General features: G+C 45.9%; 1 protein-coding gene across 6 annotated transcripts in view; it reads left to right on the plus strand.

The window, feature by feature from the left end:
• Nucleotides 1-16849, plus strand: part of USP54 (ubiquitin specific peptidase 54) — a 91112-nt gene that overhangs the window by 33815 nt on the left and 40448 nt on the right. For all 6 annotated transcript variants that reach the window (XM_066600507.1, XM_066600506.1, XM_066600502.1 and 3 more), the window contains exon 3: nucleotides 8780-8872. In XM_066600507.1, the coding sequence (XP_066456604.1) occupies nucleotides 8780-8872 (93 nt within the window). The remainder of the gene's footprint in view (nucleotides 1-8779; nucleotides 8873-16849) is intronic.

Here is a 16849-nt window from a genome sequence, read left to right on the forward strand (position 1 = left end):
GGGAGAACCGTCGCGGAAAAAGCCGCGGCGGCTTTGAAGCGGCCCGGCCACTCGCTTTTCCGTTGCGGCCGGTGCTCCCATAGAGGAGAGCGCGGCCGCGATGAAAGTAAACAATAAATAGACATGCTGCATCTTTTGAAACTGCGGCGGCCCCAGCCGCGGTTTCAGCCGGTCTTACCGCAGCGGATTGGCCGTCCCGTGTGGACGAGATTTCTGAGAAATCTCGTCCACATGGCTGACTAATCCCGAGATTAGCCTTATTGTAAAATCAAACAAAAGCTTTACAATGTAAAATTTATGGTGAAAAAAACAAACCAAAACCTCCCAATGGATTTCATGCTATTTTTAACTATTTTTATTTTATTGTTGGATCTCCTTTCTAGTCATTATACTTTTAAGAGTAGTTTTGTGCACTTTTTTTTTTTTTTTTTTCCAATGAAGTTGCAGTGTTATTAACGTGTGGGCTCTTTCTTTTTTTTTTTTTTTTTGGAGCTGAAGTGAAAAGTAGATTCAAAAGATAAGGGGAATATTAATGAAAGACACGTATGCTTCTCCTTCCCGCTAGATCCACTTTGGCTTTGGCTCCAAAAACTGCACCTCTTTTTCCCAAGCTGCCTCAAATAACCGCTAGGCTTCTCTCCCACGAGCGTAGCCGATATACGCTATAGTTGGGGGATATAAAAATAGTGAACGGGTGCACAGATCAAACGTTTGTGCGCCTGTTCAGAAGCCATGGGTCCCAACGCATATGCGCTGAGACTACCATGCCGTCGCCCCTTTTCCCTCCCAGGCTTGCCATTCTTCCCCTCCCCCCTCGTTCTTTGCAATGGGCGGGGGCGGAACTAAGCGCTGTCCTGTCCCACCTCCTCCTGTTGATGGCTATGGACAAGGAGTGGGAGCTTGGCTCTACCCATGTCCCACCCCTTGTCCACAGCCAGCAATGGGAGGAGGTGGGTTGGGCCGGCGCTTAGTTCTGCCCTCTCCCATGGCAGAAAGCCAGTGGAGAAGAGGAAGTGAGCCTGCACGGGGGGAGGAGATCAGAGAGGGAGTTTAGCAGTCACGCTGCTAAACTCCCTCCCACCTGCGGCTGCTGCCATAGGAGCCCATGCAGCGGCCGATGTATTCCGGGACTATATTTTGGGCACGACGTAAAAATGCACGGCACTATATTGGGCTGGCCGGGTGCTTTTACGTTTGAGGAATACGCCCATGTGATCTGATGCATTGGAATCTAATGCATCCGATCACAGCGTATATCAGCCGGACGTATACGCTCGTGGGAAAGAAGCCTTAGAGAAAGTGTGTGTGTGTGTGTGTGTGTGTGTGTGTGTGTGTGTGTGTGTGTGTGTACGTGTGTGTGTGTGTGTGTGTGTGTGTGTGTGTACGTGTGTGTGTGTGTGTGTGTGTACGTGTGTGTGTACGTGTGTGTGTGTGTGTGTACGTGTGTACACTTTACGCCATTAGTTTATCCAATGTAATATACAGATGGGCAGGGCCTTCACCTTTCCCCATTGGACATGTGGCTATTTTTTCACTTCATTTGTAGTATTTGTTGAGGATCTGAGTCAGGAAGCATCAGATATATTTCATCGCTGAGTGGCACTGTATACAGTGCTACATGTCACATATGGTATACCATTGTTAAAATGAAGTATACCATGCATTATTTATTGTTTCCTGGATGCCTCTGTATGGAATACGGAGTTCTACTGGCCTAATGGAGGCCAAAGGGACACTCAGTCTTGTGAATTAGACTCTGTAGATTCTCTTTTATGGTTTATCCATTCATTTTAAACTTTCATGTCAAACGTGCCCTTCAGTGGTCACTGCATAACCAGGGAGAACCTCCTCCACCTGAAATCGCTGAGTTTGTGACGTCATTGTAGAAAACAACCAAATTGCTTACCTGTATACCTTTTTCCATGAGAGACTACTCTGCATTTGGACAGCTCGGCTGTCTCCACTGAGCTAGTTACTGGGACATAAACATCTATAAACCTGGGCAGTCTCGGTCAGAGCCTGGGCGTGAGCACAAGTTACATTATTAGCTGTAAAGGCTTCAGCATTTACAGCTAATAATGTAAGCCTAACTGGAAAACTAACCCCTAATCCTAAGCATCCACGGCAGCAAAAAATCACTACCGACGCTGCTGCTAGGACCTTCAAGGACCTTACTGAAGTCACCCAATCAGCAGCTAGGGGTGTGACAGGGGCGTTCCTTCATCGAAGCCCCTGTCAAACCCCTAGCTTCCTGGTGGTGACAAGATACAATAATACCCACGTCCAGTGTGAACTTCCGATTGTTTGCTGAGAAAGGCCACCTGCAGACGGCTGGGTCGAATCCCGCTGAGAGAATTCTCGCAGCGGGATGTGGACCCGTGCCCCTGCAGAGACCTGTGGCTCACCCGCTTCTGGCATCTTCCATCTCTGCTATGAGCCGGCTGCCTGCCAGCCAGAGCATGTGCAGAGTGGAGCCGGCCCATCACTACTGAATAGAACATGCTGCGAAATGTTTTCTGCGTGTGTTTTCACGCGGACAAATCGCGGTTGTGTTCATAGAATTGCATTTTCTAATGCAATCCCATGGCAGCGGGCATGGGTGGAAATTCTGTGGAAAATCCTGCCGTGGAATTTCCGCCTGTCTGCAGGGGGCCAAACACTGCATGTTATTGCTACGTGAGCAGAGCACTGTTTAGTTGGTGTCCAGCCGGGCAGGTGTTTTGTTCCTGTTTATTGCACGGTTTGTGCTACAAGTGGCAGTTTCTCCACTCGTCTTCTGTTGCTGGAATAAAATAAAGCTGGATGAACTTTATATGGACTATGTGAGCGACTGTGTCCTCACCCAACACAGACATTGCTACATTATATATGGTTTTTATAAACCCATTAACCATAATCCTGGTGCTATCTCCTCCCTAGCTAAGTGATTAACACACACCCAGCCATCCATATGATGTAAATGTGATTCTTCAGACCAGGCCACCACCTTCTATTCTCTTTCAGCTGTAAGTCACATGTACCCATAGATGGACAAGGGTCAGCATAGATACTGATCAGCTATGCCACTCCATATTCAACTAGCAGCCATGCACTATTTTGTCCTCACACCTTTCTATTGTCATAGCCAGCAGTTTTTGCTACATTATCTCTTTTGTTGGATCGGACCAGACAGACTTGCCTTCACTACCCACGTCCATCAATGCTCGTGCCTCTAATGCCAATTCATGGAGTGTCCTTCCTTGGACGTCACGAGATCTGCTTTTATCGAGAGCCTCTGACCCCGTTGTGTAGTCATTACAGTTTGGCTCTTCACTAGGTCTCTCAGATTGTTACATTTGCCTACTTTTCCTGCTTCCAACTTTCTAACCCTTTTCAGTGCGGCACAATTTTAAAACCCCAAAGGGTGTCTGAACTGAATAGTCTCCAACACGGACGGACCCGTCTGACGAGGAGTGGCTTCCTTTTATACCTCTCCTCCATTTTTTCCATCTTCTCATTTTGCCAAGGATAGAACTGGTTGCGGATGTAGCGCCCTTTATGACGTGTCACTACAGTCCGTCTCGGCTCGTTACAGATGTAAAATATAGGTTGTTCGTTAAAAGTATCTTTTAGCATCGGAAACTGCAACTTCTAAGCAGAATCTGTTCATGTGAATATCGGATCGGCATCAGCTTGTATGTTCTTTAAAGATGGGTGTCAAGCACTTGACTCACTGTCAAGGAATCTTAAGTTACCGGGCTGTGCCAAGGTTACAGTATGTATGCTACTTAATGTCACTACTATGTTAATAACCGAAGATATTTCCCTTCAAGCCATCGAATGGGGCGTTCCCTTCATGGTAGAATGACGAAGACATTATTATGATCTTCATGATGTTTCTATTTGCATAGCTTTGAGCTTTAGTGGGTTGGACAAGAGGATCAGCTAGTCACTCAAATATTTCCCTCCTTGCAGGGTAACCTTGGAGAAAGGCGAGCTTCTTGGAGACAAGCTGTTCTCAATCCACTCCCTGCAATAAGACAATATTGTTCCAGCTCGTGGGAATATGCTGTCCTGGGAGTGCTGCATAGTCCGTGTAGGCTCCTTCCAAATACAATATTTGCAGTGGTCCACCTATTGTAATGTTACTGGCCCCTCTTATCTAATTCACTATGCTTTGTTTAAAATGTATCACTTTCTGACGAAACAAAACCTCATTTCTTTATTGTCCAATTACAATAGGATGTTGGATGTTGAAAGTTTTTGCATTTTAAATCCTTTGTGGTCTTTGAGTAATTTTTGATCTTTTTATGGGGTTATTCTATGTATCTGCTTGTTTTCAAACCGCAAAAAAGTCTTAGTCGTCCTGCACACTGGCGAGAGCGATATCTGGCTGTGATTTCATGGCCTGATATCGCCCTCGCAGTCCCTCTGAAATCCCCTGGGCATTTTCACATGGAAACGGCCTCGCATCCCTGCGGGGAACTCCCTTCATCCTGTCACAGTAGGGTATCCCGATTATTCTCCCATTGTTTTCAAAGGGGCCGATGCTACTGCTGCCAGCCCCAGTGAAAACTCCTGGATGTGACCGCTTCACATCCCTGCAGGACTGAAGGAATCCCCTGCCGCAGCTGTCACAGCCGTAGCAGGGGATCACAATGTTCCCCCATTGTGTTCAATGCAGCACTGCTGCCACCCATCCCATTGAAGACAATGGGAGATATTGCAAAAAGAAAAGACGCGCAGCATCGCAGGAATGAAAACAACGCAAATCAGAATAAAACCATTGAAAATCATTGGCTTCATAATAATGTGTCTTTACTCGCTCTCACATCGCGAGAAAATCATATGATTTTCTTGCCAGTGTGAAGGAGCCCTTAGGCTAAGGCCATTTTCACATGTGCAATTTTAGATGTTCATTTTTTTTTTCCTGCATCACCGTGCGATTCGAGGAACTAATCGAGTGTGATGCGAGGTCTCCCTATTGAAAGCAATGGGAGACACTGCTAACAGCCACGGCAGTGGATCGCTACTTCCCCTGAAGTGATGCAAGATGGTTTTGGTATATAGCAACCTCTCATCCGTGGGGACATCGCAGGTTGGCGAGCATGATATCTGACTTAACACTGAAACTAACCTTAACCCTCCATTCCAGCCATAAGTACATCCCCCACGCTGCTAGGACCTTTTTCCAGGCAGCCAATCAGCATCTTGTGATTGTACTCTGGGCAGATACAGCATTCACTACATCTCCACCCATACTTGTGGTGAAGACCAGATACAACAGTACCTATGACTGCTTTGGGATTCATATTCGTGCATCTCGCAACGCACAAATCTCGCACAATTTTCTCGGCCGTCTGAAAACGCATGTAAGGCATCTCCTGTATGTCTCTTCTTGACCTCATGTGTGAAGACTAAGCTGCAGTGATGTTACCCATAGTGAGTTAAACTGTATGCTATCCAATATACACATGATCAAATGGGGGGTACAGACATGGTGAAATTAGTTTGCACTAGATAAATGTCGGAGGAATGAGCAAAACGGTAAATAGTAGAGTGACAAGGAATGTGACAGTTTATAATCTCTACATTGCTGTTTAGGGGGTCAATATGAGGCCAACCTGTTGCCTCTGCCGGGGGTTTCTTATTTCTCACAATCTCCACTTGTGTGAAAAAGAGGGGGGAAAAAAAAACGCTCTGAGGTTTGTACAAATTCTGATAGTATCAAAGATGGTTATAAACTTATATTCCCAAATTCTTTTATTACGTTGGGACTTAAAATGGCCTTTAAGTATGATAACTTTCATATCTTGTATGTTTGGAGATTGTGAGAAATGCGAAACCCACAATGGAGGTGACAGGTTGGCCTGTTATCGACACCCTAACAGCAATGTAAACTTTCACATTCCTTGTCACTTGACTAATCTACTGTTTTGCTCATCCCTCCCTCCCTGATGTTTATCTAAGTGCTATTAATCACAAGCTCTGTGCCCTCCCATGTGATCATGCTCTATTTTTAAGTGGATTCCGTGCGGACGGCTTCCGCCCTTCTGCAATTGACGTTGCGCAAAGATCGCGGATTCTGCGTCCTCACTAGGCGATTACCTGGGAAAAGCAGGGATTTAAAAAAAATCTGTACTGCGTGTGTCTGATGGCGAGCCGTGCGCACCATCTGCAGTACAGAACAGAAGAAGAAATGACAGGTACGCGCACATGCTGGCCGGGCACAGGGTCAGATTCCGCTGCAGGCACCTGCATATGGAATCTTACCCGGTCATGTGCGGCTGGTCTAAGACTGTTCACCTCTGTGCAAAGGCATGAGGCATGGTCAGTGGGGTCTGTCAGGTGCTGTCCCACACTATTATTATTATTATTATTATTATTATTATTATTATTATAATATAAAAAAATTTTTTTTTATTTTTTTATGTTTAACTGTTAGGACAGAGCTGAACAAATAGAAAAAGGTAATAAGGTTAACCCACATACAACACTAATGGGGCAACAGTAAGCTACCCCATTACAGCCCCACAGTGTAGTTACATGACGTCTTTGTCAGTTTTCGTGGAATTGCAGCCATGGCTTTGGGTTGTGGACATATTGTCACATACGACTTGTTAAAGCATAGGTAATGCTGGATCCATTTACTATGTACCGTAGAGTTGGTTCTGTACATTAGACCTGGTGTGCTGGGTTTCATTAAACTGCAGTTAGGCATTAGACATTGATTTCAGCAGGTCTTGGATGTGTTGGCAGACTCTGCTACCAATCCGCTGTGGAGGGCTATGCACACGACAACCACGCGCTGCTGCACTATTGCACAGACTACCAGGAGGTACAACCTGAGGTACGATACTGGAAAATGCGTTCGTGAGATCATGGAGCATCTTAGAGTATCTATAACGTAGGCCGCACATGACCAGGTTTGAATTGCGGAATCCGTGATAGTCTCCCGCGCGGATGATCCATGTCATTCCGCACCAATGCAGAATCCGCATGTCCGCTCACACGCGGAAAAATCATAGCATGCTTCATTTTTTGTGCGGGCTCCACACGGACAGCATTCAATGAAGTCAATGGAAGCCGTCCAACCCGTTGGCCTTCTGCAATTGACATTTTGGAAAGAGCGTGGATTCCATGACACGGTAAAAGCAGGAGTTAAAAAAAAAAAAAGACAAACCTCTGTACTGCGCATATCCAACGCGAGCTGCGCGGACCATCCGCAGTACAGAAGAGAACAAAAAGACAGCTAGGTGCGGTCACCAGTCAGGCGCAGGTGCGGGGTCCTGCATCAGAGATCCAACCCGGGCGTGTGCAGCCAGCCATAATATTGGTACTTAGAAGTTTCCTAGATACAGAGGCAGTGGCACTTCTGCTTGCCCCTGGCCAGGAGCGAGGGATACTGCAGGGAACAGAACTGCAGCCAGTAGTAGATGTGGTGGAAATGAAATATATTTGTAGCAACATAGAGGAGAGTCTGAGCATACTGGGGTGAATCCACGTGTGGTATACTCTTACACTAATAACATCGTATGTCTTGCATGCAGATTTGGGTATGGATTTGCAGCAGAAATGCTGCAGATTCTGCAGTTTTTGTAAAGGGTGAAATTTGCAGCAAATCCACATTTAAAATCCGCATGTAAGCTATAATTCGAATCAAGTTGACAAAGTGGCAGGTAGAAACCTAAAGTGGATTTCACGTTGACTTTCGCTGCTAATTCATATTCTGTGAGGCTTCAAATCGTCATCACAGAAAAAGTGTAACTTCACTCCTCGACACAAATTCCTCATCATGCTTACTACACGCTGTAACAGTCCTCCTGGGGAGGGGCGGCAGCGACACACTGGACTCCAAACCAAACGATGAAATCACAGCAAACTTTTATTTTTCCAGCACAGCAAGCAACAAACAGTGGTCCTTCACCGTAGCATAAGCACCGCGCAGGGTGGTCCAGTCCACACAAGCATAAAGGCAGTCACCATACCCCATGTACAGAGGTTTCTGTCCTCAGGCTGCCAGGCCCTGACTCCCTGGAGCTGCAGTCTTTTATGCTCCAGTAATGAGGTCAGGGCCAACAGCTGAGCTTCCAGAGAACTAGGGTGAAGCTGTGGACTGGAGTGCCACCCTGTCCAGACTAAAAGCCTGGGAAGGAGGTATACTCCATCCACAACTTCACCCTTTGCATGTCTACAACGCTCATTAGCCCCAATAAATCAGACTAACCCCCATGCAGATCTGCAGCATCTTCAAACCTCAATCTGCAGTAGAAATCCAAGGTTTAGCCTCTGTTTTCTGTCTGATTTTTATATCCTTGTGAACGCACGCTAAAAATAATAGGGGAATCTGGGGAAGCCATTTATGTAGGGTCTGTAAGAGGTCCTCCAGGAGTATCTACATCCAAGGCTGGGTGTCTGGCACAGGATGTCCACGTGACCCACTTGTTGGGATTGAATGTTGGAAATTTCCATGGAGTCTACAAGAACGCTGTATCTAGCTAGATTGGACACAAATTTCAGGGAGCTCAGCGCCCATCTAGGCGATTTGACAAGAAAATTCTGTAAGCGTCATGTAGGGATTATGTACTAGAAAGGATGTCAAGGATCTAGAAGAATTGTTCAACAGAGCAGCCCCAATATTTAGGGCACTGCATATTACTTGGATACCTGATCTAATGCGAATCTTTCACCCCTGATATGTTTGGCGTACTTGTAAACTGTTGTTGTGACCCTGTATAAGGCTGCTGAGATGGCCTTGCCCTCTGTTACAGTCGCCTGACCGTGTCCTCTTTCTTTACAGGTTTTGTGGCACCTGGATATTTTCCGCCGGAGCTTCCGCCAGTTAACTACACACAAGTGTATGGGCGACTCCTGCATATTCTGTGCACTCAAGGTAAGTTATTTCTAGGGAGCCTTGAGACGTCGCTGTCTGAAAGGTTTTTCGTGGTACGACTTGCATTTTTCAGCTGTGCTTTTTAATGCAGCATATAATGTTCTAAAAAACTTTTAAACATTTCTAAGTGGAGTGAAAAAGAGAACAATTTTTGCCATCATTTCGGGGGTATATTGTTTTTACAGAGTACACAATGCAGTAAAAATGACATCACTTTTATTCTACAGGCCAGTACAAATACAACAATACGAAATGTTGTTGTTTTTTTTCCCCTCTCTATGGTTTTTAAAAAATAAAAGATCTTTAAAAAATCTATAGATAAATCTATATGTACATATTTTCTGTCGCCGTCTGCTGACTGCTATAACTATTTTATCTTTCTATAGATGGTGCTGTTTGGCTGTTTTTGAGGGGGTGGGGGGTTTGTGTGGCGACCTGTGGTTACTATTGGTACAATTTTGGGGTACATAACACTCAAATGTGTTTGTGTGTTTTTGTTTTAACCCCTTGGTGATGGCGTCATTGCCTTTTTATGTCCTAGCTTGCTGAGCTTTAATCCTCAGGGCCATAAAAAGGCTCGCTCTGAGGATTAAAGCCCTGCGGGATGTGGACATGACAGCTCCATGCTGTCAGCTACCGGAGGTAGACAACCTAGAGCTATCATGGGGGAAGGGCTGCGGGGAGCGACCCCCTGGTTACATAATCGCCACTATCCACTGGATAACGGCAATCGCCTAAAAGTGTTAGTTAAATAAAGTTAACCTTCAGCTCCTCTCATGCGCAAAAGCCGCAGATTGCCCGGGTAATTCAAAATCTCCCTGCTCCTGGCTACCGAACGTAGCAGAGAGCCTGGAGATCTCACTGGGGGCCGCTGTACACGCAGTCCCTGGTCATGTGATTGCCCACTATCCAATGGAATAGCAATCAGTTAAAAGTAAAAAATGGTTAGTTTCAACTCCTGTCACAGATCCGCTCCGTGAGAGGAGGTGAAATTACTTGCCTAAGGCCTCCGGCAATGTCCCCTGATAGGATCTTTATCAGCGGACTTTTCCTCAACTTCGGCTGGGGAGAAGCCGGGGAATTTTAAAATCTCCTGGATACTAAAGGTGTCCAAGGGCCACTATGAGTGGTCCCCGGTCACGTGATTGCCATTATCCGTTGGATCACGTAAAAGTTAAAAACAGTTGAAGTGTAATGCTCCTCTCGGCTTGGGCCTAGTTGTGCATACGGACATGTCATTAGGACACCAATGGGTATGTCTTTGGACACAGGACAGATGGGGGTGTCCATTTTGGGGTGTAAGTCTTCATTCATTTGTGTGCTGTCCAAAAAACCTGTTTTTTTAAAATGACATAATTGCCCTAAAAAAATGAAAATCGTAACATTCTGCTTTGCTTAGATTCATTCAAAAACGGTGGGGTCAAAATACACAGTACACCCCTAGATGAATTCGTTAGGGGTCTAGCTTTCAAAATGGGTTCATTTGTGGGGGTTCTATATTGTTTTGGCCGCTCAGGGGCTCTACAAGTGGGCTATGGGGCCTAAATCCCCTTCAAGCTAAATCACTGTTCTGAAAGCCACCGGCTGCTCCTTTCGGTTTGGGCCCCGTTGTGCATACGGCCATAAGATTAGGGCCAGAATGGTTTCTGAACACAGGACAAACAGGGGTATCCATTTTGGGGTACAAATACCCTTTTTATGTGCACAATAGAAAAAAGAAAACTGTCTTTTAAATGACAGATCTCCAAAAATATGAAATTGTATTTTTTCTCCTTTAAATTGCATTAACTCCTGAAAAGAAACTGTGGTGTCAAAATACACCTGTCACCCCCTCAGTGAATACATTAAGGGGTGTAGTTTTTAGAATGGGATCATTTGTGGGGGTATCTATCATTCTGACACCTATGAGCCTTTGCAATCTTGGCTTGGTGCAGGAAAACAAAGTGTTCCTCAAAATGTTGATAATGTTAAATTTGTACGTCTCCTAGATGGTTAAAAAAACTGCTTAAGGCCTCATGTCCACGGGCAAATTAAGATTTTAAATCCGCAGCGTTTTTCCTGAACGCGGATCCGCGCCCCATAGGGATGCATTAGACACCCGCAGGTAGTTAAATACCTGCGAATGTCATTTTTCCCTGCAGGCGTGGGTCCCGCGTGCAGGAAAATATCCGGACATGCTCCATTTTCATGTGGATCTCCCGCGGGGACGGCTTCCGCAGGCTTCTATGGAAGCCGTCCGGATCCGCAGGAGACCTGCGCCTGAATTAAACTCTCCTGCTCCGGGCGATGCAGGTCTTCCTTTCTTCGCGGCCGGAAACTTCTTTCTTCGGCCCAGCGGATGTGCCCGGCGCATGCGCACGGCACGCAGCCAGCTTGTTGAGCACATCCACCGGGCCGGAGAAAGAAGATCCGGCCACGAAGAAGGGAAGACCTGCACGGTCTGCAGCAGGTGAGTTTATTCTTATTTTCAGCCCTCATGTCCGCGGGGCAGGAGGGACCCGCTACGGATTCTCCATGGAGAATCCATAGCGGGCCTGATTTTCCCCGTGGACGTGAGGCCTTACTTTGGAAGCACATTGGAAAAACTTTAAACAGATGAAAATATATATCTTATCAAAAATTTGGGCAGTATGTTTGCACATATTTGAGATATTGCAATTGAAAATATCAAAAAAAAATTTTTTCTTCAAAATTTTCCCTATTTTGGCACTTTTAATAAATCTACACAAATTCTATTGGTCTATTTTTACCTCCTAAGTGAAGTACAATATGTGGCTAACAACAATGTCAGAATCACTTGGATATGCAAAAGTTATTCTATGTTAAAGTGACACATGTCAGATTTCCAAAATCTGGCTCTGTCACTAAGGCACAAACAGGCGTGGTCACTAAGGGGTTAACTATGGAAAAAGCTTGTTTTTTGTGTTTAAACTTTTAGTTCCCTCTTATTTTTAAATGTTAAACATTTCTTCTCACTTTGTACACGAAGGGGCTTGAATTTGTGATCATTTGATCTCTCATGCAGTCTAATGTAATACCATAGTATTGCTTTACACTATATTCTGACAGGCATTCTGAGATGGCCAACATCTGCCGTGTATGAAGCAGGATCAGTAATCACTCCTGCACCACACAAACCCCGCAGCTGAAGGCAGTACATGTTTTTTAGGCCTAAGGGGTTAAGGTATTTCAGAGGAAGAATCTAAGGGTTTGGAGTTTCTTTTGGCATGTCTCCTCTGCAAATCTAGAGAAGAGTCTAGGTAAATAATGAGCTCGGTCGGCCAGCATGGGATTGTTCAGAGTTGGCCAAACAAGTCATGTAAGTACATGACTAAGGGCGAGTATCCACGGGCGATTTGTCATAGTGTGAGCCGCGGCGATAAATCGCACGCACGACACGCTTTCAATAGGATAATTAAGAAAAGCACAGCCCACTGTACAAGAGTGGAAAATCGTTTGCGTCACACAATCGCGGCTTGCTGCGATTCTCAGCAATGAACCTATCATTGAGAAAGGTTCACTGTGGAACATCGCGGTGACATTAGTGCTCCCCCACGGCGGAATATTGCTTGTGATATTCCATTCCTCCCGTGGACACTCAGCCTTATTGGGATTTCTCTGGTTACTGATAGCGAGTGAAAAACATTTGATGATTCTTTTTGCATCCTTGATGTCTAGGTTTAATAGTATGCAGATAGGCCAGCGCTAAAGGCCCATTTAGACACAACGGCTCTCGCTCAAAAGACCTCTTTTGAGCAATAATCATTGTGCGCATTTACACGACATGATGATCGCCAAAAATTCGCTCCAACGGCAGTTTGTGACAGTTTTGATCGTTCACTTTTCATAAGTATGTAAACGAAGGCTCACGCTGTATGCAGAAGACAAGCTTCACCGCTATCTCCATAATCCTGCTGTGTTCACAGAGCGCACAGCTGGTAAACAGCTGAGCGCTCCGAGTGGGGTATGCAGAACACAGCTGGACCGCTGTCTTCTGCACACTCCTGCTGTGTTCACGGAGTGTGCAGTTAGTATACAGCTGAGCACTCCGAGCACGGTATACAGAAGACGGCTGGACCACTGTCTGTCTTCATACTCCGGCTGTGTTCTTCGAGTGGATTACCAGCTGAAACAAGAGTATCAGCGGTATCCCACTGAGAACTCGGCACGCGGCACTGATAAGGCGCATCGTTCTCTTTCAGCTTGCTGAAAGACAACGATGAACGACTCGTTAACGAAAACTGCGCGATATCCGACCAGTTGGACCCAACAATTCTCGATTCTCGTACACCAACTGTGTGCTCTGTGAACACAGCAGGAGTATACAGAACACAAGTGGCCCCGCTTGTCTTCTGCATCCCCCCACTCTGAGCACAAGGTGATCACCTTGCCCTCTAAATCCACACAACGATTATTGCTCAAAAGATGTCTTTTTTGAGCGACTTTTGAGCGAGAATTGTTGTCTAAGCCAGGCATTACCCAGGAAGTGTAATGGCTGGAATGATTATGATTAGAGATGAGCGAACGTACTCGGCCACGCCCCTTTTTCGCCCGAGCGCAGCGATTTTCGAGTACTTCTCTACTCGGGTGAAAAGATTCGGGGGGCGCTGTGGGTGAGCGGGGGGTTGCAAAGGGGAGTGGGGGGGAGTGTTAGAGAGAGAGAGACCCCCCCCCCCCGTTCCCCACTGCTACCCCCCCGCTCCACCACGCCATCCCGGCGCCCCCCGAATCTTTGCACCCGAGTAGTCAAGTACTCGAAAATAGCGATGCTTGATCGAGTAATTACTCGAAACGAGTACGTTCGCTTATCTTTAATTATGATTGGAGAAGAATCCAACCACGATGTGTAAGCCCTCAGCGCTAGGATTGATCATGGCATTTCCATGTTTTATAGTGACAATCCCTAGAATAAAATGCCCGTTAAAAGGGTTTTCTAGCGGCTTTTATTAATCCTTTTTAATAAAGCAAGGGGATGCCGTAAAATAAAAATGATGCGACTCTTCTTTCACTCCCACTGATGTCTGCTGGCCTCCTGGCAGCCAATCCCTTCCGACCACTGGGGCCGTTGGTACTGCTGAGACCACTGATTGGCCACAGCAAGCACGTGTTTGGATGGCATGTGATCACGCTGCATGGAAGAGAGTGGAGACCGCTCTAACCGGATTAGCAAGGGGGGTGAAAGAGAGGAATATGGCTTTATTTTACAGCAATTCTCCTATACATGATAAACCATTTTTAGCTGCCGGACAACATCCTTATAAAATCCAGGCGCGCTGTGAGGAGGACCGTGTTAAGAAAGATGCACATCTTTGAGAAAAGGCAATGCGTATCTGTGCCAAATAGGCACCTTCATCTATTAGACAGCACTTCAAGACAACAAGAATGTTCATGATCCACGTCAATGGCAGGCGGGTAGCGCCACGGATCACGTGACAACGGTCATGTGACGTGGTATACAATAAACAGAACAATCTCCCATCTCTTCTGATGGACAAAGCAGCCGATGCAGGTATATAAACACGGGGTTAGATTGTATATAAATTACATCAAGAGTGGTAAACCAAAGACTGTAAAGTGCAAGGCTCATTCACACCAGCGTAAATGCGCAGAATAGAGACCATTGATTTCAATGTGTTCTTTCGCAGGTGCGTATTTTCATTTACATTATTAAATAAGAATGTAAGAGTGAAAAATAAATAGATAAAATGAAGTACCAAAAAGGAGCATAAAAAGAGCGGGCGGATGATCATATGGCTGATCGCAAGGAAAAAATGGTGGACTGAAGAAAAGCCAGCATTGGGTTAAATAGCAGGCGAATTTGAAATATAAAATAAAGCTGGAGAACAATATTACTGTACAGCATCAACAGAAGAAAGTAGCAGCCAAAGCCGGTCTAACGCGAAAAATGATGCAATTCCTAATATTAACTTTACATCCGGTCAGCTAGAAGTACAATTAATATAAAATATAGATGATTACACGGAAAACAATAAATGTGGCAAGCCTAAAGCGGACAGGAAACATCAAACTCTACTGAAGAAAAGTGATACAAAAGAAGTACAGTTAATATTCACTCAGAGGTTAATAGAAAGGAATAGAAAAAATAGCCTGTAATGATATCTTAACCCCTTGAGTGGCACGCCCGGAAATTTTCCGGGACGAGCTCCACTGCCGATAGTGATATAGCCCGGAAGATTTCCGGGCTATGTATCACTATGAGAGCTGCAGAGCACAATGCCACAAGCTGTGACAGTGTGCTCTGCCTGCACAGACCCACAGAGAACAAAGCAAGGGCTTTGAAAAACCAGCAGAAAATATTGCAGATATGTCGGCAATCTCCTGCTTTAGAGTCCTGCTTTGTTTATAGGTTGCCATAAAGACCATCGGCTTGTCAGAAGCAAGCCGATGGTCTCTGTGGCAGGGAGAGCTTGGTGCTTGGCTGTGAGAGGACAGCTAGGTACCTGCTCTTACAGCAGAGATCAGAGAAAACCTCTGATCTCTGCTGTGTTAACCCTTTACATGCGGCAGTCTATGTGACTGCAGCATGTAAAGGGCTGTCACTGCAGCATGTAAAGGGCTGTCACCATCGGACCCCCGGAATGTGATCAGGGGGTCCTGATGGGTCCCTGTGGAAGTCCCCTAAAGGGACAAAAAGAAAAAAAATTAAAAAAGTAAAAAAATTATTTAAAAAATTATAAAAACACTTGTCTCCCTTTACTTTGTAAAAAATCAAAAATACAATCACACATGTGGTATCCATGCGTCGTAATGACCCAGAGAAGGAAGTTAAAGGGGTTGTCTCGCGAAAGCAAGAGGGGTTCAGCACTTCTGTATGGCCATATTAATGCACTTTGTAATGTACATCGTGCATTAAATATGAGCCATACAGAAGTTATTCACTTACTTCCCTGCGCATCATCCCATAGCTCCGCCCCGTCACGTGTGCCGATTCCAGCCAATCAGGAGGCTGGAATCGGCACACGTGATGGGGCGGAGCTACGCGATGACGCGCAGAAGGGGGCAGAGCCAGAATGCCGCTGCTGCCGGACAGACCCGAAGGCAGAAGACCCTTCTGCGCAAGCGCGTCTAATCAGGCGATTAGACGCTGAAGTTAGACGGAGCTATGGAGACGGGGACGCCAGCGCAGGGAAGGTAAGTGAATAACTTCTGTATGGCTCATATTTAAAGGGGTTGTCCCGCGAAAGCAAGTGGGGTTCAGCACTTCTGTATGGCCATATTAATGCACTTTGTAATATACATCGTGCATTAAATATGAGCCATACAGAAGTTATTCACTTACCTGCTCCGTTGCTGGCGTCCCCGTCTCCATCGAGCCGTCTAATTTCAGCGTCTAATCGCCCGATTAGACACGCTTGCGCAGTCCGGTCTTCTCCCATCTGAATGGGGCCGCTCGTGCCGGAGAGCTGCTCCTCGTAGCTCCGCCCCGTCACGTGTGCCGATTCCAGCCAATCGGGAGGCTGGAATCGGCAATGGAACGCACAGAGCCCACGGTGCACCATGGGAGAAGGCCTGCGGTCCACCGTGGGTGAAGATCCCGGCGGCCATCTTCGCAAGGTAAGTAAGAAGTCACCGGAGCGCGGGGATTCGGGTAAGTACTATCCGGTTTTTTTCTTAAACCCCTGCATCGGGTTTGTCTCGCGCCGAAGGGGGGGGCTATTGAAAAAAGAAAACCCGTTTCGGTGCGGGACAACCCCTCTAATGCACAATGTATATTACAAAGTGCATTAATATGGCCATACAGAAGTGCTGAACCCCACTTGCTTTCGCGAGACAACGCCTTTAATACATTATTTAACCCCTTAATGACATGGCCCCTTTTTTTTCTTTTTTCCCCATTTCTTTTTTTTCCTCCCCCCTGTTTAAAAAATCACAACTTGTCCTGCAAAAAACAAGCCCTTATATGACCATGTCAATGGAAAAATGAAAAAGTTATGGCTCTTGAGACGCAACTGCAAA

The sequence above is a fragment of the Eleutherodactylus coqui genome, chromosome 4, assembly GCF_035609145.1.
Source record: "Eleutherodactylus coqui strain aEleCoq1 chromosome 4, aEleCoq1.hap1, whole genome shotgun sequence".
Lineage (NCBI taxonomy): Eukaryota > Metazoa > Chordata > Amphibia > Anura > Eleutherodactylidae > Eleutherodactylus > Eleutherodactylus coqui.